Here is a 27264-nt window from a genome sequence, read left to right as displayed (position 1 = left end):
GCACCCGTGCAGTAGAAGGAAACGACAATCAGGTATTAAATTAAAATATGTATAACTTACTCTCTTGTGAAACTCCTGGTGACAGGGGATCGAATTGGGGTTTGCATTTGCATTTCTTCCCATTCCGACAGAGGTTTTATTTTTAAAGGAGCTGGTCTTACTACATGGAAAACAGACGAACCGTGAGAACAAGTCGTAGCTGAAGTTGAATTCAAAAACAAACTAAACATCCATTATTTCTTGACAGAACATACTTTTCACGTTTGAACAAAGTATTGTGAGTTAGAACTAAACATACTCAACGCATTTTCAAAAAGGATTTTAATGCCTTCAGTGCGCAATACAACATACCACTTAGAATGCACACGTTAAAAAGCCACACTTGCCACTAATAATCATAAACGATAGTTATGCCCCAGGGACACATGTATTGTTACTCTGCGATTTCTTGCGTCCTATCAGATGAAACAAGCCTAGACATCCTATACAGATAGCTGCTGGATCTATTAGACGAATATTTGTGGAAATACGACCAAGCAACATCTCATGCTTTTTTGTGGCAAACTTTATTATCCGTCCTGTGGTACTTTGAGATTCAAAACAGTATGGCAAGCACACTTTTCTGGCAATTCCTGAAGGAATAAACATGCAGTGCCCCGTATTAACGGCCATCACAGCATCAAAAAAAGTAAAACCACCATTTTCAAATAACTACACTTCTCAGGATGTCTGGCTGTGACCTATGATCACCTCTCAAACATGGCAGCTATTTTATGACACCTGTTTTTTAAGGCTACGGAACTGCAGTAGATGGAAAACAAAGAAAGTAACAAGCAATGCCAGTGCCAATAGGTGTAACTTATTAATGCACTGGCAAGACAAACCTAAAAATCCTTGTAAGGTAACGGCGTCCCTCCTCACATCTGTGCTTTTGCCAGAGAAAAACGACATACTATTAAAGTGTCTTAGGTAGCTAGATAGTGTATCACAGTGGCATGTGTGACCCTGAAAGTTGGAGCTCATGTAGATAAATAAACAAAAATATCACATCTGAGGGGAGGGCAAGCACTTTTTTGTGTTGACACACAATTTTTACCCAATTAAAACATATATTCCTAGCTCCCAACGTGGGCAGAGACAAAGCCCCTCTCCTGGTGATTCTCACATAATTGTCTAGGGACAGTTGCGAGGTCAAGCCAGACGATAACAATGAACAGCGGGTACTTTAATTCTGCATGGTTTTCAGTCTGGGGTCTGTTTTAGAAAACATCAAATACCAAAACAGGGTAAGTGTGCCATTTTAGGCGCCCTTTTGTGAAACCTTGCTCATGGCGACAGTCTTAGGCATGCGTAAGCAAATGGTTACCTTCCTCGTTTTTGGTGGAAGATTGCTCCATAGTTCTGTATGGTGCCTTCACTTAGGATGGTAAAACACCTAAGATTGTGGTGTAGCCAAAGGGGTTAAGCTCTTAGGTACTTCACATATAATATATTTTTACTGAGCTATGTCAGACAGTTTCTACATTCCAGGAGCAGGAAAGGCAGGGCCCATCTTCAATCTGTGTCCATCTATGTGGTTTGAATGCTACATATAAGTGGGCCAGTTGGCTGCAGAGATCTATTTATTAAAAGAGTATATGTTTATTTAGAAATATTTTTGATTAGTACTGAGAGAGTGTAGTTTAAATATTACATATACTGGACGTGAAATGCTTATATCAATGATTAATAATGCTGCATAGAAAACGACAATAATTAGAGTAATGCTTAAACATGCATCTGAAAATTCGACTATAACGTGTGTAGTCACAATTATATACGTGAAGCTAATAATAATAAGTAAAACTGTTCATGCTATGGTTTATATTAACATTTATGATATCGCATTGTACAGAAAAATCTCTTAGGCCTTAAGATAGCGTGAGTTGAAGATTTAGCTGCCTAACTCTCATATTAAAGCATATTTTTCTGTTTTTCAGTGTGCTGACTCGCAAAGGGCCATGCCCCTGCATTTGTTCTTTTCCTTTGTTTTATGTAACAAATTCTATCCTGTTCTCATCCGCATGCTAGCTGCCTTAGTATGAGTTTTATAGAAATTTTGAAACAAAAGTAAATGAAAGAATGTACAAGGACATTTGACCATGGACAAAGGAACTCATGACCCGAGAAACGTGCCAAGCGGTGATGAAAACCCCCCCGGATGTGCCACCTTCGAAGACGTCAATTATGAAGACCAGTCAAAGTGTTATAAATTATAGTGGGGTGACAATTGGGATTACCTAATGTATAATTTGATAGGTTAAAGATAGTGGGGTATAGTGGATATCCAATAGAATTTTGGGGGAAGGTATTACAAAAAAGGGATAAAAACTCATGTCACAGAAGGGACGTTAGAACTAGGTAGGGAATGCTATTGATTTATCCAGAAACTCTGTCACTCTGTTTGGTGACTTTGAGACTTAGTAAATCATCCTCACCCATAGACTGCCCTTTTACGCTTCTCCTCCTTATGAGGGAAGTGTCCCCTGTCCTTTAGATGAGATTAGACTGATGGCGATTTGACTGATGTCCTGAAGACGAAGACTGATCCTGTGTGCTGACCTATTCCTGGAGGGTAATTATGGCGATGCGATTTGTAATTTGTCTGTTTGCTTTTCCTTTCTAGGTACCAACTGCTTATTTTTATAGAGGCCATATCTAGATATTTTTCTAAATTGATGTTCTAAATTATTTTGCATGAAGTCCAACATGCTGATGCTAATTGGTGGTTAGGATAGGTAATCTCTCTGACTGACGCAAATAGACAAAGACTGACGGTGCGCTATGCTGAACTGAGACTTATGTGATATTATATTTTGATCTATGTTCACGCCGTGCTATGTTCTTATGTTTGTAATTCTTGCATTAATGAAATCTTATCACAGTTGCCATATTATGACTATGCTCTTATGCTTGTTGGTCTTGAGATTGACACTTTTGCTAGTAGATTGTAATCAATAGGGAATAAAATTCATAAAATTCTATCAAAAGGTGTGGTTATTCATGGCTGAAAGGTCATGGTTGCGTCGACAATTTGATTGATGTCTTTAACCAAAATAAAGTGCATTGTGGTGGTAAATATTGACAATATTATTGATATTTTGCTTGATATATTAATCAGTTATCTCGTCCTACGGTGTCTCACCACTGGGTCACAAGATTCATTGGCCTAAAACGAGTCCTAATGTGTATAAAATTGACATAAAGGAACGCGTTATCAGTTCCATTGCAGTTATTAAAAATAAAAACAAGACTGAAAATCGACTGGTACACAACACTGAGACTTAGGTCCAGATGAAAATAAACACTAAAAATGACCACTTTCCACACAAAAGTAAGACATGATGTTACGTAAACGATGGACACAAAAATACACTCACTGATTGGGAGAAGGTGGCACAGAAAATACACAGAGGAGAGTTGGAAAAAACAGTAAGTATTTTCAAAGTCAACTGCATTAATGCTGTGGTACAGATGAGAAAATATGAAAAACTGAGGCCCTGCAGTCAATACTTACATTAATTCCAACGAGTGAAGCTAATAAGAACTGAATCAGGCCTGTTGTGATACAACTTGCATCTGTTGGTTTTAGTTAGAAGAGACTGAGAACAGTTAAGGTAAAAAAGATTTGTCATGTGAAAGCACCTGCAGCAGTCTTATTGTCTACAAACTGCTAGCACCCCTTACTTTAATCGGAGTCAGAAAATAAGTTTAAACATTCCACTCAAGTATTTACACTATTGTCTGAGATTAGGCCCTGAGGAAAATATTTGTTAGCAGAAATATGAAGGGGAACTGAAGGTGTATCTTCTAAAGTCTGTTCTGGTATCCCTTTTGCAATTTTGAGGCTATGATTATGGATCCACTGAGAAACACATTGGACTTTTTTCCAGCCTGAGAGGCTTAAGTGGTACTGGATCCAATGAAAGTTTGAAAAATATATTTAGTTTGAAACTGAAAGATACTGTTGAGGTCATGGGGTCAGAAAAAAGTAAGAATGCAAGTAGGAAGTATGTTCTCAAGTTGCAGAACCAATTACTAGCCTTTGTTGCATTTCAATTGTAGGCATCTACTCCATTGGAGATGGTTCATTTGATTATATGGGATTGCTAGCTTAGTGAACTTTGGCGAGGACCCAATAGATTATGCTTTAGAGTGGACCAATACTGACTCAGATACTTAACAGAGGGTATATGAAAATCTAACTGCAAACAAGTTGCTTTCTACTGTTGAGCTTAATGCTGTCTCTACTTGGGCTACTTTCACTGAGATCCAAACCTACTTATTTTTGTCCAATGCTGCTTTGCCAAAGACACTGGCTAAACAAGGTTGCAACTACAAAAACGAATGGAATAAAAAACATTTATAAACTTTGATACGATCTGGAAAACGACTTGGTAAAAGGCAAAAAAAAGTTTAAAAAAAAAAAAAAGAAATCGTGTCAAACAGTTACCAGGAAATGAATTCCAATTTTATCAGTATTTTATCAGTGAAAAACACTGTCTACTCCTGTTATATGCAACTGTGCTAAACAGGAACTAACAGAAAACAAAGCTTGCCTTAAGTTCATCATTTGTATGTAAAGAACGTCAGAGAAAGAACAAAAAACAGAAAAATGCAATTGCAGATAGGTTTTTGAAGAAAAAGAGAGGACATTTGTAGAGGCTGTCCAACAGCGAGGCCAAAAAACATATTGGTAATGATACCAAAGTCTGCATTAAGGTTGAAGTGAAGTAAAGGAACATTTGTATAGTGCTTTCCAGGACCACGGCTCTGGGCTGGGACATCAAAAACAGTGGTGGAGGTAGCTTAACAAATGTCAGGAGGTCTGCATTTACTATGTAATACAGTAGTAAGCAATGTCACTTGCCTGTTATTTTTGGCTTAGGCTTAGAGGGAAACAAAGTAGGGAGTCTGATGGTTCAGCTCACACAAAACTGTGCCAGTTGCTACAGTGCAATCAGTGTGCACATGGAAGGGGAGTGGAGTGGAGCTCTGTATATGGCAGCCAGCCTGTTTATAAGGCACAGACACAATGTTTTCAGGTAGGCCAACACGCCTTAATACAAGGAGCTATGGATGATGAGATACGGTTGTCCCAAAAGATGGGTTAAAAGGGGGGCAAAGGGCAGACAGGGGATCAGGGTGGGAACAGGGGTATTTTTGCTAGAATGAGGTGTGCGATAAGGCAGGAACAAGGTTACAGGAAAAACACGAGCAGAGTAAAGACACAATGTGTATTAAAGAAATGAGAAAACACAGAGTTTGGTAAGGGTAGTATTAGGGGCAGGACGGAGCCAGGTGAAGCAAACAAAGCGGTATATGGGATGCAGAGGGCTGGCGTAGAGGCTCTTGGATGGGAGTCAGGAGGTCTAAGTTGGAGCCCTAAATGAAGTTGTCCTAGTCAGATGCCCACACGTGGGTAGAAGAGTCAACTATAGTACACCCTTAATCAGTCCAGGAAGCAAAGCGTTGTGGCAAACCAAAACAGAATGGAGACAAATAATTCTTAATTGAATCGCTGAGTTCAGACAAGCAAGACATCAGACCAAAGTCAATCATAACTAAGAATGCAAAAGGACCTACTGATTGGATTTGGTTATGCATATCACATTTACACATCACTACTTTAATATGCAATTAAGTTCTAGATCCTTTTTAATGTCATTCTATATTCAGACATCAACCCCCTAAACAGGAAACATGGTTCAGACCCAAAACAATCAAGCAAAGCAAACCTGTTTGTGTTGACCATACACATCTATAAACAAATTCAACATAACCGTACAGGAGTAACATTTTCATTACGTCTAACATCCTATGGTTCTCTTTACAACAGCAACAAAACAATCTATTCAAATTAACGTAAAGAACAGAAAAACGTGAGCAGTCCCACACAGCATGCGGTGCGTACATACCCTTTTTTCTTGAGGGAAATTCACCTATTGTTTGTGAATCGGTTCGCTCTAAACCATGCGGTTTAGGTCTTAAAGTTTTAGGGCTCTGACCTAATTGGTAGAAAGAAGACTCTTAATATAGAACGATATTTTTAGACGAAAATGGAATTCTGCAAACCAGTAGCTGAGCCCAATGCAGCAGGTATAATAAGGAGCAAAAGCGACTGACTGGCTGATGAAAACTTTCATCGCCTGGCTAGCCCCATGCTAGAGCTCAAGCACCACACTGAAGGGAAACAAAACCGCATGCAAACCACCGCCCAAAGCAAGCAAAACAGTTACAAGAGAAGCCACAATGTCCTACTAGAAAAAAATCCCTAAAAATATGACACTGCAGAATGGGCAGGGCTGGTATGACAGCATGAAACTGAAGAGCTGCAATAGCATAAAACTGCAACAGTCAACGTTTAACAAACTGGTTTTACATGACTCAAATCCACAATTCAGACAGGTGTACAGTTTCTTTAAACAAAAACAAAAAACTTTTCATTTGTGAATGCTAGAAGGATATACACAGCTGTTTCACCACGTATGCTGCAGAATGAAGTGGCAAATATTACTCAACTGATCACCTTCAGCATTTCCTTTGATTAGTTGTGTTGAACCATCACGGAATCAGTAGCTCGGAAGCACAGGTTAGTGTACTGATATAAAACTTTTTTTTTTTTTAAGACAGAATTTTAACAGTTCTTAACCCGATTTTACTCCCACGAATGATCTACATTCAAAATTCGTTCAGAGGCAATGTGGTAGTACGAAGCAGACTTTTACAATTAACTAAATTCCAAACGACCCCCAGTCCATGTACAGATTACTACATTCTGAAATATTTCCTTAGTATGGCATGGTACATTCCAGCAGAAAGATATGATCTGAAAGAGTCTGCTTTCCAGCATTAATGTTTTGTGATAAAAGATAAATACATTAATACATTTCGTGTTATGTCTCAGCAATTTAATAGTGCATATCTTCCAATGGCATGGCCGTGTGCAGTCGTTGCCCTTACAAGATGTGCATTTTCAAAGGTTTAGGCTTTCTTCACTCTCTGGATTCGGGTACTGTACTCTGGTCCATCCCGAAGCCTTCTGCATCCCATCTGAGATGTGAAGTGTGAGCATGGATTGCAACTGCTGGAGTGCTACAGGTGATCTTATTAGATGGTTGGGTAGAAGTGTTGTGTTCACTGAGCTGAGTGCGTCAGACAGTGTGGGAAGGGCATGGTTGGAGTGCGTAAGAAACTCAATTTATATTTGTTTTTATTGATTTGTAGAGCATCGCCTTGGTATGTGTTGTCAGTTGTATGTCAGAGCATATCCTACAAAGCCAGAAAGGAGTTTACACAACATAAAACAAAGCTTAGAAAAATGTTGAAGGACCACAATTGTTTGTGTGGGAGAAACTCTATAATTACTGTGTTTTTAGCCTACAGAAAAGATTTAGGAAAGAATGAGCACTTATTTGAAGCGATGGAATAGTTTACAGTAATATTTGCAATTATACAAGAAAAAAAAAGACTTTCAGACTGTCTCAACAAATATGCAAAAGACAAAAGCTAGCCATTCAGTTAATCTATAGGTCTCCTATGTGCTCCATCAGTCTTACAGAAGCAGCCACAGGTGCTACCAGTGCCCAGGAATTTATATGGCGTCTATCTTCACCAGAAATGCTGCAATAAAAGTGGGCCTTTCTTTCGGATCAGATGGAATATTAAAATGAAATAGCCACACTGCCCTTAATTCACGCCTGTAATCCTTAATTTCCACTTCCATGTAACGAAAAGAAGGCAGCTGAAATGTCCCTTTAAACAACCAAGTTTATAGCGTACAAGTTACAAACAAAACATTTTTTACTTGTGAAAAGTAATAGAGGTAGAAGAAATGGTATGTGTTTTTATAATTGAAGTACTAATAGATTTGTTGTAAAGTGGTGCACTGAAAGTTATATTAATCTGCATTCACTGTAGGTAACTAAAATGTGGTGGTATATCTTTTAAACTTCATGTTTAAAACAATTTATTCAATTATATGTGAATCTCTGATGTTACTTAATAGCATGTACTAGAACGATAAAAGCGTGATGTTTAAAATATTACAAGCAAAAGTTGAAAACTGCACTTCTGCCTTATAGACAAAACAATGTATTAACAGTTATTTCGTTTTCAATCTACTGTAACATGAACACTGACAACATTTATTAATGTTGAATTTATCATTTTGATTGTTATATATACTAATTATGCGCAATTGAATTTGCTTTTTTAAGTCATTTTACTTAGCCTAAGTACGGCCTGAAAGGCCGTTTCCTGACTGTGCTGAAAATGGAAACTGCCACATACTGAGCTTTTGCATTGCCTTTAGTCTTCCCCATTCCTGGAAACCCTGGACTGTCCCTGCAGGTTGCAGACAGCCTAGATGAAACCCTTCTTCCCTAGGGATAAACGTCTAGTTGTAAGAAACAAAACCAATCTATAAGTCGTGCAATTACATTTGTGGTGAAATTTGCTATTGCATACAAAGCAGTGCAACTCACTAGTAATACCACTTCCGAAATACTGACATCAAGAAATACTTTCTGTATGTGTACATTTTTTATGGTTATATAGAGATTTGTTTCTGAAATGACCGACAAGGAGGACGACCTCCCCAGAGGTTCCCGCACAGACTAAAACCGGCAAGTAACAACATTCACAAAATACAAATAATGTTAAATATGCTAGAATCCACGCATTTTTACAAACTTGCAGTTTATCCAAAATATTCAATTTCCAATGTAGCAACTACTAACTAGGCTGTCCGATTCCAACCACACTGACAAAGTAAAAAATAGAAAAGGAGTAGTATTGTTCTAAAAAACACAGGAACAATATCTCCAACCTTGATCACACTAGATTTCATAACTCCATTGGCACAAGCAGTTTACCGGCTATCCCCAGCATCTTTTTTTTTTTTTTTTTTTTACAAAATATGTCCTAGGAGCGGCCAAGAGCACATTAATCAAAAACTTACACACCTGACCTCTAATTGCTGCAAAAAGAAAGTGGTAGAATGGCTGCTGAACGTTGCAAGAGGCATCATCTAGAACATCTTGGCCCAAACTTGAAAATTACTTGACAATTACTGAACATTACACCCAGCTTGGCTAAAAAAAAATATTGAAGCCCACCTGTCTCACCAAGTTATTTAAGATGTTGGCAAGTCATTCCTTCTCATAATCACTTTTGTGAACTTTTAAAATAACAGTCAATTAATCCTTACTGGAAAAAACACCTCTATAAAGCAGTGATACGGTCTATTGCAGGCCAATTTTAAAAGATAATATCTGGTTATGTCTTCAGAAAGGGGTGTTATGAGTCAGATGCAAACAGTTCTAAAACCTAATTAGTTAACTCCTTTTCAAATAGGGTTCAGACTGAATGGATTCAGACAGTGCTTAATTTGAGCCGGTGGTTTTCGGTGCACATCACAGGCATTTATTTTTGAGGGCTGGCACTTATTTTTCTGCCTCAAGCATGCATTGTGCGGAAAAAAGGCACATAGGCAAGACGGAGGAAGAGAAAAACTAAATAGAATCACATAGGGAGAAAGCACAAACCTGCAAGAGTGAGCTGAAGGGGCAGGGAGTGGCTGTAAATGGATTAAAGAGGCCTAAGATGGTTTCAGGATCACACTGCCTCAGTATTCAGTGGTCGCACAGTTTTTTGCAGCAGCCGTGTGTTTCAGAGTACCATTTTGGACATAGGTACGTTTTTAATTACAAATTAAGCACTGGAGTCAGATAATCAGTTATACCGGAATTCTTAGAGACTAATGACTAGCCGTTCTAAGTTACACTGCTACACTGACTTGTAACTACATTCATCAAGGTGGAAGGCTGAATCCTGGTGAAAGTCTTAGTCTGTATTGACACTGTAGTTGTTGCACAGATATTATCTAATCAGTGTTACTCAAGTATCTACTTGTCTTTCTGGTCTGGACATAGTTGACTAGGGTGTGAATCATGGTTCAGCTCTCTGGACCATGTGCCCGTTTCCCTCTGAAAGAATGTTATTGTATGTCAGTATATAATTATGATAGTGATACTCAACTTGTCGTAAATGTAACATTACTGCAAAATACTATATTTCGATGCTTTCTGAAATCTATGCCACCAGTATCAGGAAGGGTGTCAGCAGAGTAAATCTGAGTCCTGCAAAGACAGAGATCCTATACCCAAGAGAATGATACATGCTGTGTTCAATCCTATCAAATGTAAGGGAGCAAAGCTAGCATCGCCTACATTTAAGAAAGATCTCAGTTGAAGGCTGTCACTTCATATGACCTCGAAGTCCACATTCCATGGAGATGCACGCCCCAATATGCATACACATTCAATCACATGATGGACATCTCTTATAGAATAACTCTCCTGGGAGTAAGGTACACGAAACCATAAGTTAATGAAATACAGGTCACCTAATTAGAGGAAAGTCGTCCTGTTGTTGTGGAACCAACATGCAACTAAAGGAGAAGATGGGTAAAGTTCATCTTTTCACAATAGACTAGTCAATATCCCAAGTCAATTACAGGACGATAAAATGCTGCATTCCTGATAAGGGCAGATATTCCTCTTTTGATAGTAATGGTAACCCCTGACTGAGGGGCCATTTATTCATATTTCTTCTGGTGCTGTTACAATATCCCTTCAGCTGAAAAGGCCATTTAGTTGCATTCAGTGTTTTCTGCTATATATTGGTTAACATCTTCATTTCAAAGGTACACCTCAAAACACTGTGGCTGTGAATGGTCAATATGGGCACAGCAGAGCTCACTCTTCTCCCTGCCTGAGCACAAGGATTTCAGCTGGTGTCCAAGACCACAGCCAGTGTTGTCCCAATGAGATGAATATGTATTGATTTAAAAAATCCGATGTAGACATCAAGGGCAGAGTAGAAGAGTCCTCACTGCCACCATGGAGGTCTGGGTAAACCCCATGGATATGTGAGCCAGGAAATCTCCTTTAGGATTGCACAGAGACAGCTATCGTAATCATGGCAATAGAGAGGTTGTACTGAAGACAGAGGACACATTCTTAGCACTCCAGGGGATTAGGTGACATTGAATAATGAACACTGATTGAGTACCTTTTTATAAGCAACATTAACAGAAACGTCACAGGGCAAGAGCACTCAAAGCAAGCAAACTGTTTCGAAAAGGAAGAGCAAAAACATCTTTAAAAGGATCTCTAACAATCTAGTTGGTATTTCTGATGTCCCCCACCTGCTGCCAGTGAACATGGTTGAGTGCCAACGAAATTTAAGAATGGACCTTAAGTGCCTTTCTGCAGGTCCTGGGTTTGGCATAATACTTACTGAAATTGACGTGCCCTGTTTTTTTTTTTTTAGTCTATGTGATAATTTTACAAGGTCAAAAAGCATGAATCAGGGAGATTTCCCAGTGCATGCTGCACTATAGGCAGGGTGTCCCACTCCTTCTGAAGTAACAGACATGGGAACTAGCGTGCCTAGGTTAGAGAAATGAAAGTCAAAGCAGTGAGAATCATGCTGGTCTAGGACATGCCAATATTGTAAATCACATTGTAAGTCATTGAAAAAATGGGACAAGCAAAACAAATACTGCCTACAGATAACCTGCTTGGCGGTCTGGACGTGTAGTAATAACATACAACCCCTTCAAGAGAGCACTGAATGTTTGGGTGATATCATCCATTTGTCCATTAATTCTGAAGTTTCATTCTGATCAGCCAAGCATCTAAGGCAAGGAAACATTCATGTACTATATGGTAAAAGGATCTATGGGAAGCCCTTACAAAATAGTATTACCTTCTAATCCAGTAATCCCAAACAAGATTTACCTAGTGCCAAAGTATTTCTGTATGTGGTGCATACCCTGGTAGACTCATGAATCAATGTAGGTTGAAAATCAAAATTAAGAACTGGTAAGTCAATAATCGGGTAACGTCATTATACGTTGCCACCTAAAATCACAAGTTGTGTAACATAACTGTTTCAATGTCCAAATGAAATAAGACTGTATTGCTTGTATATTTAAAAGGTTTATTGTAATTGTCTTAACTTCACTATCAGAAATAAAATGGTATTCCCTTCAATACAGAAAAGTAATAATAAATCTGACAGCTCCTGCACATCTACACATCTAAATATACTGTTAGGAATGTAATTTGTTAATTTTCGATGCAAGTTCAAATTTTGAGCCACAACTTTGTCAAGAAGGATCCGGTCGTTTTCGATAATTTTCATAGAAAATCCTTAAGGTTTGAGTAAACGGACATCTCATGTAGGAACCCACTGCAGTATTTAAGTAGCACTTCTTGGGCGTTCGCATCTGAAGGTTCCTTGACACTCTACAAGTTGGACTTCTGTGGAAGCCTAGAGCCATGCTTTACCATCTGTACCCAAGTGCCATTGTACACAGCAACGATCATTCCATCAGCGGCATCATTCGTAGTCTTGCAGGAATTCTGTTCGGCTGCACAACGTAGAGTAAGAGTTTTTTTCTGTTGCGCAGGATCCTAATCCTCCACAAAAAAAATGCAGGATAGTGGTTTTAGAAAAAAAGGGCAACATCTGTTGTATTATCCATACAAAAAAGTAGCAAAACACGCAAATGTCCAATCTGCTAATCTTCCAACAGAAATTAAGGAGGTTATGCCTACTTTCAGGAAGGAACCGATTATACAATGTGCCAGCACTAGTACAATGTTCTCAAGTATTCCCAAATACAACAGCAAAAAAACACCTCCTCGTATGCTAATATTCCAAGACATTTATACGTAGGGCTGGATTGATTAGCACATACACTAAACTAGTGACCAGCATCTCTCCGGCAATGCTCTCATGGGTGTCTTCACTATGTGCTAATTGATTCAGTCCAATCAGATTAGATTAGATCGGATTACAATTTTAAAAACAAATTGGGCACGGTTTAGCGGATGCTAATGTAATAATTGGGAAACTTTACTAGAAAAAATAGCTGTGTCTACATTATATGCAATGATTTCTTCATACCCATAAATGCTAACTACATAGAATGAATATAAATTGTTACCATCTTTGTTATAAAAACAAAGAAAATATTTAGAAAAAAAGAGAAAATGTTTAAGGACCTTGTAGCTTATTTCATGTTACATTCTCTTGTAACAATCTGTGTAGCATTATAGAGCTCAGAAGTATTAAAACTGTTCATATATAATTTTTTAATATGAAAATATTCATCAGGTAATGGGAATAAGGTCAAAGAATCAAAAATAATGCAAAATGCTGGCAACATTTGAAGTATGATCACAGTAGATTTAGAATGGGCACAACAGGACAACCGTGTCCAATCTGCTGCTGTGGTGCAGGAACCACTGCTCTACTAATGTAATCCTAATTTCATTTTGTCTATGTTTAAAGTCTCCCAGAGCATCCAACCTCTTTATTGGGTTGTTACCAAAACAATTAACTGAGATTGTTATAAATTCTTCCTGCAACCTAATCGTCATTTCTTTCTACTTTTAGACCATAAGGCAGGTGCCTTGAACAAGCAACGCTGTTTGTGATAATTTTGCCCTCCCTGTATGTATCGGTTTATTATGTCTCTTCTTTTAGAAGGCTAAACAGTAATCTCTTATTCTTTTTCTTGTTTTGAATCATTCAGCCTTTAAGTATTTTTGATGCCCTCCTTGGGATTGTCACATGTTCCTCATCGTAGTGAGAAAATATGTTTTGGAAATTTCAAATCCAGCCTTTACAAATACCAGAAGGTAGGTATTACTTTCCAAATTCTGTAATCTATCGTCTCTTTAGAGGATCTATATTTGGTTGTATTACTGCGTTAGTAATTGACACTACCTGCTGATATCTACTCTGAGGTCTACTATCTCAGCCATATTCTTTTCCTTCAAAAAAACACACACAGACCACACCTGCTAATCATTTTGTTTTAATAGTCACCACGGTTTAGCCTCGTTTGAATATATTCATTTGAACTCACGTCATGTGCACTGGTGCAGACATCTCAACAACAGCAATCCTTTGCTTTAGTATATTGATATATTTAAAAATTTGGAAACATTATGCCTCTAATACGTGATCCTTGAACGTCTGCACTTCCAAGTTCCTGGTCTGAAGCAAATGCATTTAATAGCACAATGCTTCTGTTACAGCTTATTATTTTCACTTCACTGACTAGTCTAACATGTAGTAAAAAAAAAAAAAGAAGGACATATTTGGACAGTGCAGTAGGGTTTAAGAACAATACATCACGGAAAACACGAGCATATATTTTCTTTTATCCCATAATTTTATTCTTTGCACATTTTTTCGCCATTTTTAATGCACTTTGCTACCAAGGAATTGCTAATGGTGAGGTGAAAGATGCGTACAGTCAAGATGTTAAGAATAATTAACATACTGATGTGAAACCATACAACTGTTAATTGAAGAAAGCAAGAGTAAATACAGTAGAGTAAAGAGTAAATACACTCATTTAAATTCTGAAAGCATGTAAACAAGAAGAACCTCAACAGACGGCCAAAAAACAAACCAACAAAAAAAAAAAAAAGAAATCACAAATACAAACCAACACAAAAAAGGCTTGAAAAGGCTTGAGCCACGGTTAAGTCTGAGGAGACCATCGTCTCTATGTGAAGCCTAGCCTTGGATATTTATTTAACCTGCCATCCAAGTACAAAATCCCCCACCACCTAACCATTACAAAATGGCTATATTATTTTTATATATATATATATATATATATATATATATATATAAAAAATGTCACTTATCCAGTGTACATCTGTTCGTAGCATGTAGTGCTGTAGATTTACATGCTGTGCATAGATCGCCATCTAGTGTTGGGCTCAGAGTGTTACAAATTGTTTTTCTTTGAAGAAGTCTTTTTTTGAGTCACGGGATCGAGTGACTCCTCCTCTCCGTAATAGTGTGCATGGGCATCGACTCCTCTGTTAGATTGTTTTCCCGCAGAAGGGTATAGGAAGGAGTGATAGAGTGAAAGAATGTAAATGTACAAGTATAGGTAATAAGTAAATAAGATGTCCATGAAAATGCCTATATATATATATATATATATATGGAAAATGTCACTTACCCAGTGTACATCTGTTCGTGGCATGAGACGCAGCAGATTCACATGCTGTGCATTATCCTGCCATCTGGTGTTGGGCTCGGAGTGTTACAAGTTGTTTTTCTTCGAAGTCTTTTCAAGTCACGAGACAGAGGGACTCCTCCCTTTCGGCTCCATTGCGCATGGGCGTCGACTCCATCTTAGATTGTTTTCCCCACAGAGGGTGAGGTAGGAGTTGTGAATATATTAAAAGTGCCCATGCAATGGAGTAAGTATGCATGTACATAATGTGTATTAAAAATAGTATTTATTTACAAATGTACAATTTTTATTCAACTTATAACGGCTACAGGCTCCCGGGGAGGTGGGTGGGCGCATATGAATCTGCAGTCTCATATGCCACGAACAGATGTACACTGGGTAAGTGACATTTTCCGTTCAATGGCATGTGTAGCTGCAGATACACATGCTGTGCATAGACTAATAAGCAGTAATCTCCCCAAAAGCGGTGGCTTAGCCTGTAGGAGTTGAATTTGTTTGAAATAATGTTCGTAATACAGCCTGTCCTACTGTGGCTTGTTGTGTTGTTAACACATCTACACAGTTATGTTTTGTGAATGTATGAGGCATAGACCATGTGGCTGCCTTACAAATTTCTGTCATAGGTATATTTCCTAGAAAAGCCATTGTGGCGCCTTTTTTCCTAGTGGAATGTGCTCTTGGTGTAATAGGTAGATCTCTTTTTGCTTTAATATAGCAAGTTTAAATACATTTCACTATCCATCTGGCAATGCCTTGCTTGGATATAGGATTCCCTGCATGAGGTTTTTGGAAGGCTACAAACAATTGTTTTGTTTTGCAAAACTGTTTTGTTCTGTCAATGTAATACATTAGTGCTCTTTTTATGTCTAATGTATGTAAGGCTCTTTCGGCTACTGAGTCTGGTTGTGGAAAGAAGACTGGGAGTTCCACTGTTTGGTTTAGGTGGAATGGTGATATAACCTTTGGTAAGAATTTGGGATTTGTACGGAGAACCACTTTATGTTTATGTATTTGTATAAAGGGTTCTTGTATAGTGAATGCTTGTATTTCACTTACTCTTCTAAGTGATGTGATAGCTATTTGGAAAGCTACCTTCCAAGTTAAGTATTGCATTTTACAAGAGTGCATGGGTTCAAATGGTGGTCCCATGAGTCGTTTTAATACAGTATTAAGGTTCCACAAAGGTACTGGTGGTGTTCTCGTGGTATGATTCTCTTTAATCCCTCCATAAATGCTTGATAACTGGGATTCTAAAAAGCAATGTTGAATGTGTAATCTGCAGATAGGCAGATATTGCTGTGAGATGTATTTTAATAGAAGAGGATGCTAGTTTAGACTTTTGTAAGTGTAATATATAACTTACAGTGTTCTTTGCGGAAGCATGTAGTGGTTGAATTTGATTATTGTGGCAGTAGTAAACAAATCTTTTCCATTTGTTTGCATAACAATGTCTTGTAGTAGGTTTCCTAGCTTGTTTAATGACCTCCATACATTCTTGTGTAAGGTCTAAGTGTCCAAATTCTAAGACTTCAGGAGCCAGATTGCTAGATTGAGCGATGCTGGATTCGGGTGTCTGATCTGTTGTTTGTGTTGAGTTAACAGATCTGGCCTGGTAATTTGACGTGAGGTACTACTGATAGGTCCAGCAGTGTTGTGTACCACGGTTGGCGAGCCCAAGTTGGCGCTATGAGTATTAGTTTGAGTCTGTTTTGACTCAGTTTGTTTACCAGATAAGGAATGAGTGGGAGAGGGGGAAAAGCGTATGCAAATATCCCAGACCAACTGATCCATAACGCATTGCCCTGGGACTGAGGGTGTGGGTACCTGGACGCGAAGTTTTGGCATTTTGCGTTTCCTTTTGTTGCGAATAGGTTTATTTTTGGTGTTCCCCAGCGCAGAAAGTAATCTTGTAGGATCTGGGGATGAATTTCCCCTTTGTGTGTTTGTTGGTGATCTCGACTGAGATTGTCGGCTAACTGGTTTTGAATGCCTGGGATGTATTGTGCTATTAGGCGAATGTGATTGTGAATTGCCCAATGCCAAATTTTCTGTGCTAAGAGACACAGTTGTGACGAGTGTGTCCCTCCTTGTTTGTTGAGGTAATACATTGTCGTCATGTTGTCGGTTTTGACAAGAATGTGTTTGTGGGCTATCAGTGGTTGAAATGCTTTCAATGCTAGAAACACTGCCAACAGTTCTAAATGATTTATGTGCAGTTGTTTTTGTTGATTGTCCCATTGTCCCTGTATACTGTGCTGGTTGAGGTGTGCTCCCCACCCCATCATGGAAGCATCTGTTGTGATCACGTATTGAGGCACTGGGTCTCGGAATGGCCACCCTTGGTTTAAATTTATAGGGTTCCACCCTTGAAGCGAGAAGTGTGTCTGGCGGTCTACCAACACTAGATCTTGGAGTTGACCCTGTGCTTGTGTCCATTGTTTTGCTAGGCATTGTTGTAAGGGCCGCATGTGTAATCTTGCGTTTGGGACAATGGCTATGCATGAAGACATCATGCCTAGAAGTTTCATTACAAACCTCACTTGGTAGTGCTGGTTTGGCTGCATGTTTAATGCTATATTTTGGAACGCTTGTACCCTTTGCGGGCTTGGAGTGGCAATCGCTTTCTGTGTGTTGAGTGTTGCTCCCAAGTATTGTTGTATTTGGGATGGTTGTAGATGTGATTTTTGGTAATTTATAGAAAACCCTAGTTTGTGTAGAGTTTCTATAACGTATTGCGTGTGAAGAAGACACTGTTGCTGAGAGCTGGTTTTTATTAACCAATCGTCTAAGTATGGGAATACGTGCATGTGCTGTCTCCCTATATGATCGGCTACTACTGCAAGGCATTTTGTGTATACCCTTGGGGCTGTTATCCTGAACGGTAACACCTTGAATTGATAATGCACGCCGTGGATTACAAACCTTAAGTATTTCCTGTGCGAAGGATGTATGGGTATGTGGAAATATGCATCTTTGAGACCTAACGTTGACATGTAGTCCTGTTTTTTGAGCAAGGGAATCACGTCTTGAAGTGTTACCATGTGGAAGTGATCTGATTTGATGTAAAGATTCAGCGTTCTAAGGTCTAATATGGGTCTCAACGTTTTGTCTTTCTTTGGAATTAGGAAATATAGTGAGTAGACACCTGTTCCTTTTTGATGGTTGGGTACTAATTCTATTGCTTGTTTTTGTAACAATGCTTGGACTTCTAGTTGTAACAGGTCTAAGTGTTATTTGGACATATTGTGTGCTCTTGGGGGCACATCTGGTGGGAAATTTATGAATTCTATGCAATAACCATGTTGGATAATGGCTAGGACCCATGCGTCCGTAGTTATGTTTTTCCAGTTTTTGTAGTATGCAGTAAGTCCCCTCCCCCCCCCCCCCCCCCCCACTGGTGTTAAGTGTTGGGGGTTTGTGACATTGAAGTCACTGTTTGGTTTGACTTGTTTTAGGGCTTTGGAATTTTCCCTGTGCTCTTGGGAATTGTCCACCCCTGTATGATCCTCGAAACCCTCCTCTTTGGTACTGCCCGATAGGTGGGTCTGGTTTGTGAGGTGGAAGGCTCTGGTGTTTGCGTACGAAACCCCCCTCTAAATTGTGGCTTTCTAAATGTGCCTCTGCTTTGTGGGGAGTAGAGTGCGCCCATGGCTTTGGCCGTGTCTGCGTCCTTCTTTAATTTCTCAATTGCCGTGTCCACCTCCGGCCCAAACAACTGTTCCTGGTTAAAAGGCATGTTTAACACAGCTTGCTGGATTTTCAGTCTAAATCCTGAGCTCCGTAACCATGCATGCCTGCGAATGGTTACCGCAGTGTTGACTGTCCGTGCTGCTGTGTCTGCCGAATCCAATGCGGACCTTATCTGGTTGTTGGAAATTGCTTGTCCTTCTTCAACGACCTGGTAGGCACGTTTCTGGTTTTCCTTGGGCAAGTGCTGTATAATGTGTTGCATCTCGTCCCAGTGTGCCCTGTCGTAGCAAGCCAGTAGGGCTTGCGAGTTTGCGATGCGCCATTGATTAGCTGCCTTTGCTGCTACTCGTTTGCCCGCTGCATCGAACTTCCTACTCTCTTTGTCAGGCGGTGGTGCGTCTCCTGACGATTGAGAGTTTGCCCTCTTTCTTGCTGCTCCCACGACCACCGAATCTGGTGTCAGTTGCTGTGTTATAAACACAGGGTCCTTTGGGGGAGGTTTGTATTTTTTCTCCACCCTAGGCGCGATAGCCCTTCCTTTCACTGGCTCCTGGAAGACTTGTTTTGCGTGCTTGAGCATGCCTGGTAGCATTGGCAGACTTTGGTAGGAACTGTGGGTGGATGCCAAGGTGTTAAATAGGAAGTCATCCTCTATTGGCTCCGAATGCATACATGCGTGTATGTAGTGCTGTCCTCTGGAGGTGACGGCCTTGTCGGGTAACAATCTGGACTGTTGTCAGAGACCGGTGCATCATATAAGTCCCGTGCATCCGGGTCATCCTGTGTCATCCCCGTATGTGTCGGTGACTGCATTGGGGGTGTTGTTACCGGGGACAGCTGTGGTGAATGTAGTGGAGAAGGCTGTGGCGAAAACCTTGGTGGTGGTGTTTTATCTCTTGCCACCTTTGCCTTTGGCTGCATTTCTGACTCCTGAAATGCCAGCTTTCTTTTGATTTTAATTGGAGGAAGAGTTTGTATTTTACCAGTCTCTTTCTGGATATACAGCCTCCTTTGGGTATGGTCTGGTTCCCCCATACTTATTTCCTGCTGAAATCTATGTTCATGCATTTGCCCGGAAAGTCCTTGCTCTTCCGTGTAAGAGCCTAATTTCGGCTTCGAGGCTGCTTTTTTTCGGTACCGAAGGTTTTGAAACAGTCTTTTTCGGTTCCGAGGTAACTTTTTTCACCTTGGGTGTGTCGAACTCTCGGTGCCGAGATCGTTCGGAGCCTGAATCTCGACCGGAGTCGGATGTCTTCGGCAGTTGTGTGGCCTTTTTCGGTGCCGATGTTTGGTCACCGTGTTTTCGATGGGTTAAGCCATGGCCTGCTGGGGGTGGCATCCCCTTGGCCTTTATGATCTTGGAGTGAGCCTTTGACGGGGCAGTTTTACTTAGTTTTCTGAGTTGTCCCCGGTCGCTCACTTTCGGAGGCGTCCGAGTCCATTCCCTGGATGGAGATTCGTTCCTCCTCTTCGACGTCGATCTGTTCTCTTGGTGTCGACGCCATTTGCAGTCTTCTGGCTCTTCGATCGCGTAGGGTCTTTTTCGATCAAAATGCCCGACAGGCCTCGCAAGTATCCTCCCTGTGTTCCGGTGATAGACACAGATTTCAGACCAAGTGTTGGTCTGTATAAGGATACTTCGCGTGGCACTCCGGACAGGAGCGGAAGGGGGTCCGGTCCATTAGTTTTGACGATGGACGCGGTCGGGCCGACCAGGCCCCCTAAGAATGGAAGCCCCAAAGGGCCGCCGGAGCGCTTCTACTATCGGTGTCGATATACTAACACTAAACCGGTACCGAGCGCGAACAATACCGTTGAATTTTCGATATTTAGCTAACTTTCCCGATTCGAAATACGGAGCGAAGAGGAACACATCCGAACCCGATGGCGGAAAGAAAACAATCTAAGATGGAGTTGACGCCCATGTGCAATGGAGCCGAAAGGGAGGAGTCCCTCGGTCTTGTGACTCGAAAAGACTTCTTCGAAGAAAAACAACTTGTAACACTCCGAGCCCAACACTAGATGGCAGGATAATGCACAGCATGTGTATCTGCAGCTACACATGCCATTGAGAATATATATATATATATATATATATATATATATATATACACACACACACACACATATATATATATATGTATAAATAAGTACTGCAACTACTACAGGCTTCTGGGGATGAGGGAGGGCGCATGTGAATCTGTAGCACTACATGCCACAAACAGATGTACACTGGGTAAGTAACATTTTCCGTTCGGTGGCATGTGTAGCTGCAGATACACATGCTGTGCATAGACTAAAAAGCAGTCCTTCTCACAATAAAGCGGTGGCTGGTCTGTATGGGTTGGAGTTGTTTGAAAGTGTTTTTAGTACTGCTTGACCAACATTGGTTTGTTTTGATAATACATCCACACAGTAATGGTTTGTGAATGTATGTGGTGTGGCCCATGTGGCAGCTTTGCATATGTCTGCCATTGGTATGTTTCCTAAAAATGCCATAGAAGCACTTTTTTTTCCCTGGTGGAATGTGCTTTAGAAGTGGTCAAAAGTTGCCTTTTTGCTTCAATGTAACATGTTTGAATACATCTCACAATCCATCTAGTTAATCCTTGTTTTGCGATAGGATTACCTTTATGTGGTTGTTGGAAAGCAACAAAAAGCTGTTTAGTTTTCCTAAAATCTTTTGTTCTGTCAACATAGTACATTAGAGCTTTTTTAAGGTCAAGAGTGTGTAGAGCTCTTTCAGCAGTTGAGTCTGGCTGGGGAAGGAAGACTGGCAATTCCACTGATTGGTTAATGTGAAAAGGTGAAATTACTTTTGGCAAAAAGTTTGGATTTGTCCCAAATACAAATTTATGTTTGGGTACTTGGAAAAATGGTTCCTCCAGAGTGAATGCTTATATTTCACTCACTCTTCTTAATAAAGTAATTGCTACTAAGAAAGCAACTTTCCATTTGAGAAATTGAATATCACATGAATGCATGGGCTCGAATGGTGGTCCCATTAGTCGTGTGAGCACAATATTAAGATTCCATGCAGGAACTGGTGGAGTTAGGGGTGAAATAATATGTTTAAGTCCTTCCATAAAGGCTTTTATGACAGGAACCCTGAAGAGAGAAGTGTGTTGTATGGTTTGTAAGTATGCTGATATAGCCGTGAGACGAATCTTAATAGAGGAAAAAGCTAAATTAGCTTTTTGTAAATAAAGCAAATAACATACAATATCTTGCACTGATGCTTTAAGTGGATCTATATTTTTAGGTTGGTAGTAGTAAATAAACAGTTTCCACTTGTTTGCATAGCGTTGTCTGGTTGTTGGTTTGCATGCTTGTTTTAGAACTTTCATACATTCTAATGAAGGTGTAAATATCCAAACTATGACTTCAGGAGCCAAATTGCTAATTTGAGTACACTGGAATTGGGATGCCTGATTTGACCCTTGTTCTGTGTTAACAGATCTGGTCTGTTTGGAAGTTTGTGATGGGGTACTACTGACAGATCCAGAAGTGTTGTGTACCAGTGTTGGCGTGCCCATGTGGGAGCTATGAGTATCATGGTGAGAGATGTGTGATGCAATTCGTTGACCAGAAATGGAATTAATGGGAGAGGGGGAAAAGCGTAAGCAAATATCCCAGACCAGTTGATCCATAGAGCTTTGCCCTTGGACAGAGGGTGTGGGTGTTCGGATGCGAAGTTTTGGCATTTTGTATTTTCGCTTGTTGCGAAAAGGTGTATGTCTGGTGTTCCCCACATTTGACAGTACTGGGGGTGAATTTCCCACTTGTGTATTTGTTGCTGCGTCCTGCTTAGTAGGTCTGCTAACTGGTTGTGTATCCCTGGGATATATTCCGCTAGCAAGTAAATCTGATTGTGAATTGTCCATTTCCATATTGTATGGGCTAGAAGGAACAATTGGGATGAATGTGTTCCCCCTTGTTTTTTCAGATAATACATTGTTGTCCTATTGTCTGTTTTTATTAAGACTGTTTTGTGCCTGATGTAAGGTTGAAAAGCTTTTAGGGCCAAGAACACAGCTAACAATTCTAAATGATTTATGTGATAATTTAATTGTGTTGAATTCCATTCCCCTTGTATGTTTAGGTTGTGGAGATGAGCTCCCCAACCTGTCATTGACGCATCTGTTATTATGGTCTGAGGCAATGGGTCCTGAAATGACCACCCTTTTATTAAGTTGTTGCGATTCCACCATTGCAGAGATTAGTAAGTTTGGCGGTCTAACAACACTAGATCCTGTAACTGACCCTGTGCTTGAGATCATTGTTGTGAGAGACACTGTTGCAGTGGTCTTGTGTTTAGTCTTGCATGCAGTACTATTGCTATGCATGATGCCATCATTCCCAATAGTTTCATGATCAATCTTACTGTGTATTTCTGATTGGACTGTATTTGTGATATGAGGAATTGAAAAGCCTGTATCCTATGTGGATTTGGGTAGGCTAATGTTTTTTGAGTATTGAGAATTGCACTTAGATAAGGCTGAGCCTGTGCTGGTTGAAGATGAGATTTTTGGTAATTGATTGTGAACCCTAATGTATGTAGGGTATCTATTGGGCATTGAGCGTATCGCTGGCAATGTAGAATATTGCGTGATTTTATTAGCTGGTCGTTTAGATAAGGAAGGACATGTATGTGTTGTCCTCTGAGGTGAGCTGCTACTACAGCTAGAAATTTAGTGAAAACCCTTGGAGGAGTTGTTCTGAAGAAGGGAAGTACTTTGAATTGGTAGTGTTTGCCTGCTATTACAAACCTTAAGTATTTGCGGTGAGCTGGATGTATGGGAATATGGTAGTATGCGTCTTTGAGATCCAAAGAAGTCATGTAATTGTGTTTCTGTAGTAGGGGAATTACATCCTGTAGAGTGACCATGTGAAAATGTTCTGACAGGATGTATAGATTTAGAGGTCTGAGATCTAGGATGGGTCTGAGAGTACCATCCTTTTTTGGTATAAGGAAATATAGTGAATATACTCCTGTTCCTTGTTGTGATATTGGAACCATTTCTATTGCTCCTTTTAGTAATAAAGATTGTACCTCGTGTTTTAGCAGAACAGTGTGTTCAGGAAAGAGCCTGTGAGAGCGAGGGTGAATATTTGGTGGAGCAGAAATGAGCTCTAGGCAATAACCATTGCGGATAATTGAAAGTACCCACTGATCTGTTGTGATGTTTTGCCAGTGAGAGTGGAATTGTTGCAGTCTTCCTCCCACAGGAGACGTGGGGGATTGTGGGATGTTGAGGAAGTCATTGTTTTGTGGGAGTAGTGACACTTTTTGAGGTATTAAACTTTCCTCTAGCTCTAAAGTTTTGGCCTCTGTAGGAGCCTCTAAATGACCCTCTTGGATAATATTTCTGCATTTGTTTGGGATGGGAGGTGGAAGCCTCTGTAGTTTGGGATTTGAACCATCCCCTGAACTGTTGTTTGTGAAAGGAACCCCGAAAAGGTGTGGTATTATAGGGTTCCCATGGCTTTTGCAGTGTCAGAATCCTTTCAGAGTTTTTCGATAGTAGTATCTACTTCAGGTCTGAATAGATGCTGTTTATCGAAAGGCATGTTAAGTACTGCCTGCTGTATTTCGGGTTTAAACCCGGAGGATCTTAGCCATGCAGGTCTGCAAATAGTTACGCTAGTGTTGATACTTCTAGCTGCAGTGTCAGCTGTGTCAAGGGCAGATCTAATCCGGTTATTAGTGATTGCTTGTCCCTCTTCAACAATTTGTTGCACTCTCTTCTGGTGCTCTTTAGGTAGATATTGCAAGAACTCTTGCATTTCATCCCAGTGTGTCCTGGGACTTGCTAACAGGGCTTGGGAATTGGCAATACACCATTGGTTAGCTGGTTGACTAGCTACCCTTATACCCACAGCATCAAACTGCCTACTTTCATTGTCAGGGGGAGGAGTATACCCTGAAGCCTGGCTATTAGCCCATTTCCTAGCAGCACTAACCACAATGGAGTCTGTTGGAACTTGTTGGGAAATGTATACTGGGTCTGTTGGTGCAGGCTTATATTTTATCGATTCTTGGGGTTAAAACCCTAGCCTTGACTGGTTCCTTAACTAGATCATCTGCATGTCTAAGCATACCAGGCAGCATTGGTAAGCATTGGTAGCGTGAGTGGGTAGAGGATAATGTATTAAAAAGAAAATCCTCCTCCAGTGGTTCTGCATGCATCTGAAACCCATGGTATGCAGCTGCCCTAGATATGGCCAGAGTGTAAACTGTACTAGCCTCTGGTGGTGAAGGTTTAGTAGGATAGAGATCTGGGTCATTTGACGGTATAGGATCTGAGTCATACAAGTCCCAAGGGTCCATTCTATCTCCCTGTGAGTAGGAGTGTGATGGTGAGGGTAGTGGTGGTGGGGTAGTAGGTGGTGGAGAAAAAGAAATCTGTGGCGAACGTGGCCCAGAGAGCTGGAGAGGTGATGGCTTCTCCTTTCTCTTAAATATTTTGGCTGGTGGTGGAGCAGTCAAGAGTCTCTTGAAACACCAGCTTCCTTTTAGTCTGTGGAGGAGGTGAAGCAATCATTCTTCCTGTCTCCTTATGGATACGTATCCATCTCTGTCTACTGTCCATTACCTCCAAGATTGGCTGGATATCAGAGTCCTCAGATTGATATTCTGATGGTTTTATACCTTTACAGGATTGTTCAGTAGTTATATCTTTAGATGGCTCGAAAGTCCTGTCTCTTCTGTATAGAGAGATGTTTTCGGCTCCGAAATGGTACTTTGTTTTTTCGGTCCCGAAGATAGCAGCTGAGGTTTCGACTCCGAAGCCAGATGCTGTATTTTCAACTCCGAAGAGTGTAGACGTCGGCTCGGAGGTGCAGCTTTTTATCTTTTTGCTCAACTCCAAGCACCAAAACAGGTGTGGCCTGTTGATGGGGTGACTTGGCCTTTTTCAGCACCGAACCCGAGGGTCGGTCGTGGACAAATTTCTTTTGGGTGGGACCATGGCTGCCCGGCAGTGGTGTACCCAAGGCCTAAACAGATTTCTTGGAAGTCAGGTGTACTCACATGCTGAGCTGCTGTGATAGGCTGGCTGTCTTCCTCATTCTGCTTCGGAGTTGGTGTCCTGAATCGAAACAGCCGTCTGTGCCTGCTCCTCCTCTAAGGTGTTGTGGACTCTGTATATTTCGACGCCATTTCGAGTCTTCGTGCTCTCCGGTCACGCAGTGTCTTTTTCGACCGAATCGACCGACAGGCTTCACAATCTTCTGCTCTATGTTCTGGAGAAAGGCAAAGATTACATACCATGTGCTGATCAGTGTAAGGGAATTTTGCGTGGCATCGAGGACAAAATCAGAATGGAGTCTGATCCATTAGGCTATGGCGTAGTAGGCCTGAACAGGCCCAAGAAGGGCGCAAGCGTCCAAAAGGGCGTTTTCTTGATCCCAACGGTACTATCGGATCGATTGCAGATGTAAACACGGTTGAAACAATACAGACGGTAGAATGAAGCTGATATAAAGTTTCCGAATCGTAAGTCTATGAGCGAGAGGAAACACGTCCGAACCCAACGGCGGAAAGAAAACAATCTAACAAAGGAGTTAATGCCCATGCACACTATCACAGAGAGGAGTAGTCACTCAATCCAGTTACTAGTAAGACTTCTTCGAAGAAAAACAACTTGTAACACTCCGGTCCCAACACTAGATGGCGATCAATGCACAAGTGTATCTGCAGCTACACAAGCCACCAAACCTATATATGTATATATATATATATATATATATATATATATATACACACACACACACACACACACACACACACACCTCTTAGTACATGTGAGAAGGCATTATGTAAAGATATCACACCTACACAATGGTTTAAACCAACATATGCCAAAGCCACCCTAAAGAAGTTAAAACAAATACACACACACACACACAAAAGATCTGCAAGAGTGTAGAACTTACAGACGTTGGCTACAATCTGAAGAAGAAATAAGGGCCATAGGAGACAATAAAATGTTTCCTTCTGATCACCCGTTCACTATTCAAATGTGAGTAAGCAGCATTTTTCAATGCAATATAACATATATAATACAAATACATATACATTGTGTGGAGTAAGGTTTCTTTTCCTGCTGTAAAAAGCAATGCACCATACCTGGCTTTTTGTCGACAGTACCCAAGGTACAGTGCAGCCTCCGCAAAATTCTACTTCATAAATTAATCCAACACACAAGAAGACCCAGTTTGAAGTTGGGTCATTTTTATGAAAACCTACTTCGCCTGTGGTGCAGCTGTCGGAAAAAGGACAACCTACTCGTTAACTTTAATGCCAAACACAAGGAACTGAATGTCAGCTGGTACTTGCATCGACAGAGACAAGACCTTCATGGTAGCCTACTTGTACACTAGTCAGACACTGGATACAAGGGAATACTGAGGTGGGCCCCCTGTCTCAATAGCATGTTTTGATATTAGGC

At 40.5% G+C, this 27264-nt stretch overlaps 1 protein-coding gene across 2 annotated transcripts in view; it reads right to left on the bottom strand.

Moving 5' to 3' along the window:
* GAB1 (GRB2 associated binding protein 1) overlaps window positions 1–27264 on the bottom strand; it is a 340128-nt gene that overhangs the window by 22130 nt on the left and 290734 nt on the right. The window contains exons 7-8 of one of the 2 annotated variants that reach the window (XM_069242593.1): window positions 5958–6047; window positions 61–160 (exon numbers count right to left, since the gene is read on the bottom strand). In XM_069242593.1, the coding sequence (XP_069098694.1) occupies window positions 61–160; window positions 5958–6047 (190 nt within the window). The remainder of the gene's footprint in view (window positions 1–60; window positions 161–5957; window positions 6048–27264) is intronic. The other variant, XM_069242594.1, reaches the window with a different exon arrangement.

Source organism: Pleurodeles waltl, chromosome 1_2 (genome assembly GCF_031143425.1).
Source record: "Pleurodeles waltl isolate 20211129_DDA chromosome 1_2, aPleWal1.hap1.20221129, whole genome shotgun sequence".
Lineage (NCBI taxonomy): Eukaryota > Metazoa > Chordata > Amphibia > Caudata > Salamandridae > Pleurodeles > Pleurodeles waltl.
The sequence above is the reverse complement of the archived record's forward strand: the minus strand, read 5'-3'. Positions and strand labels throughout refer to the sequence as shown.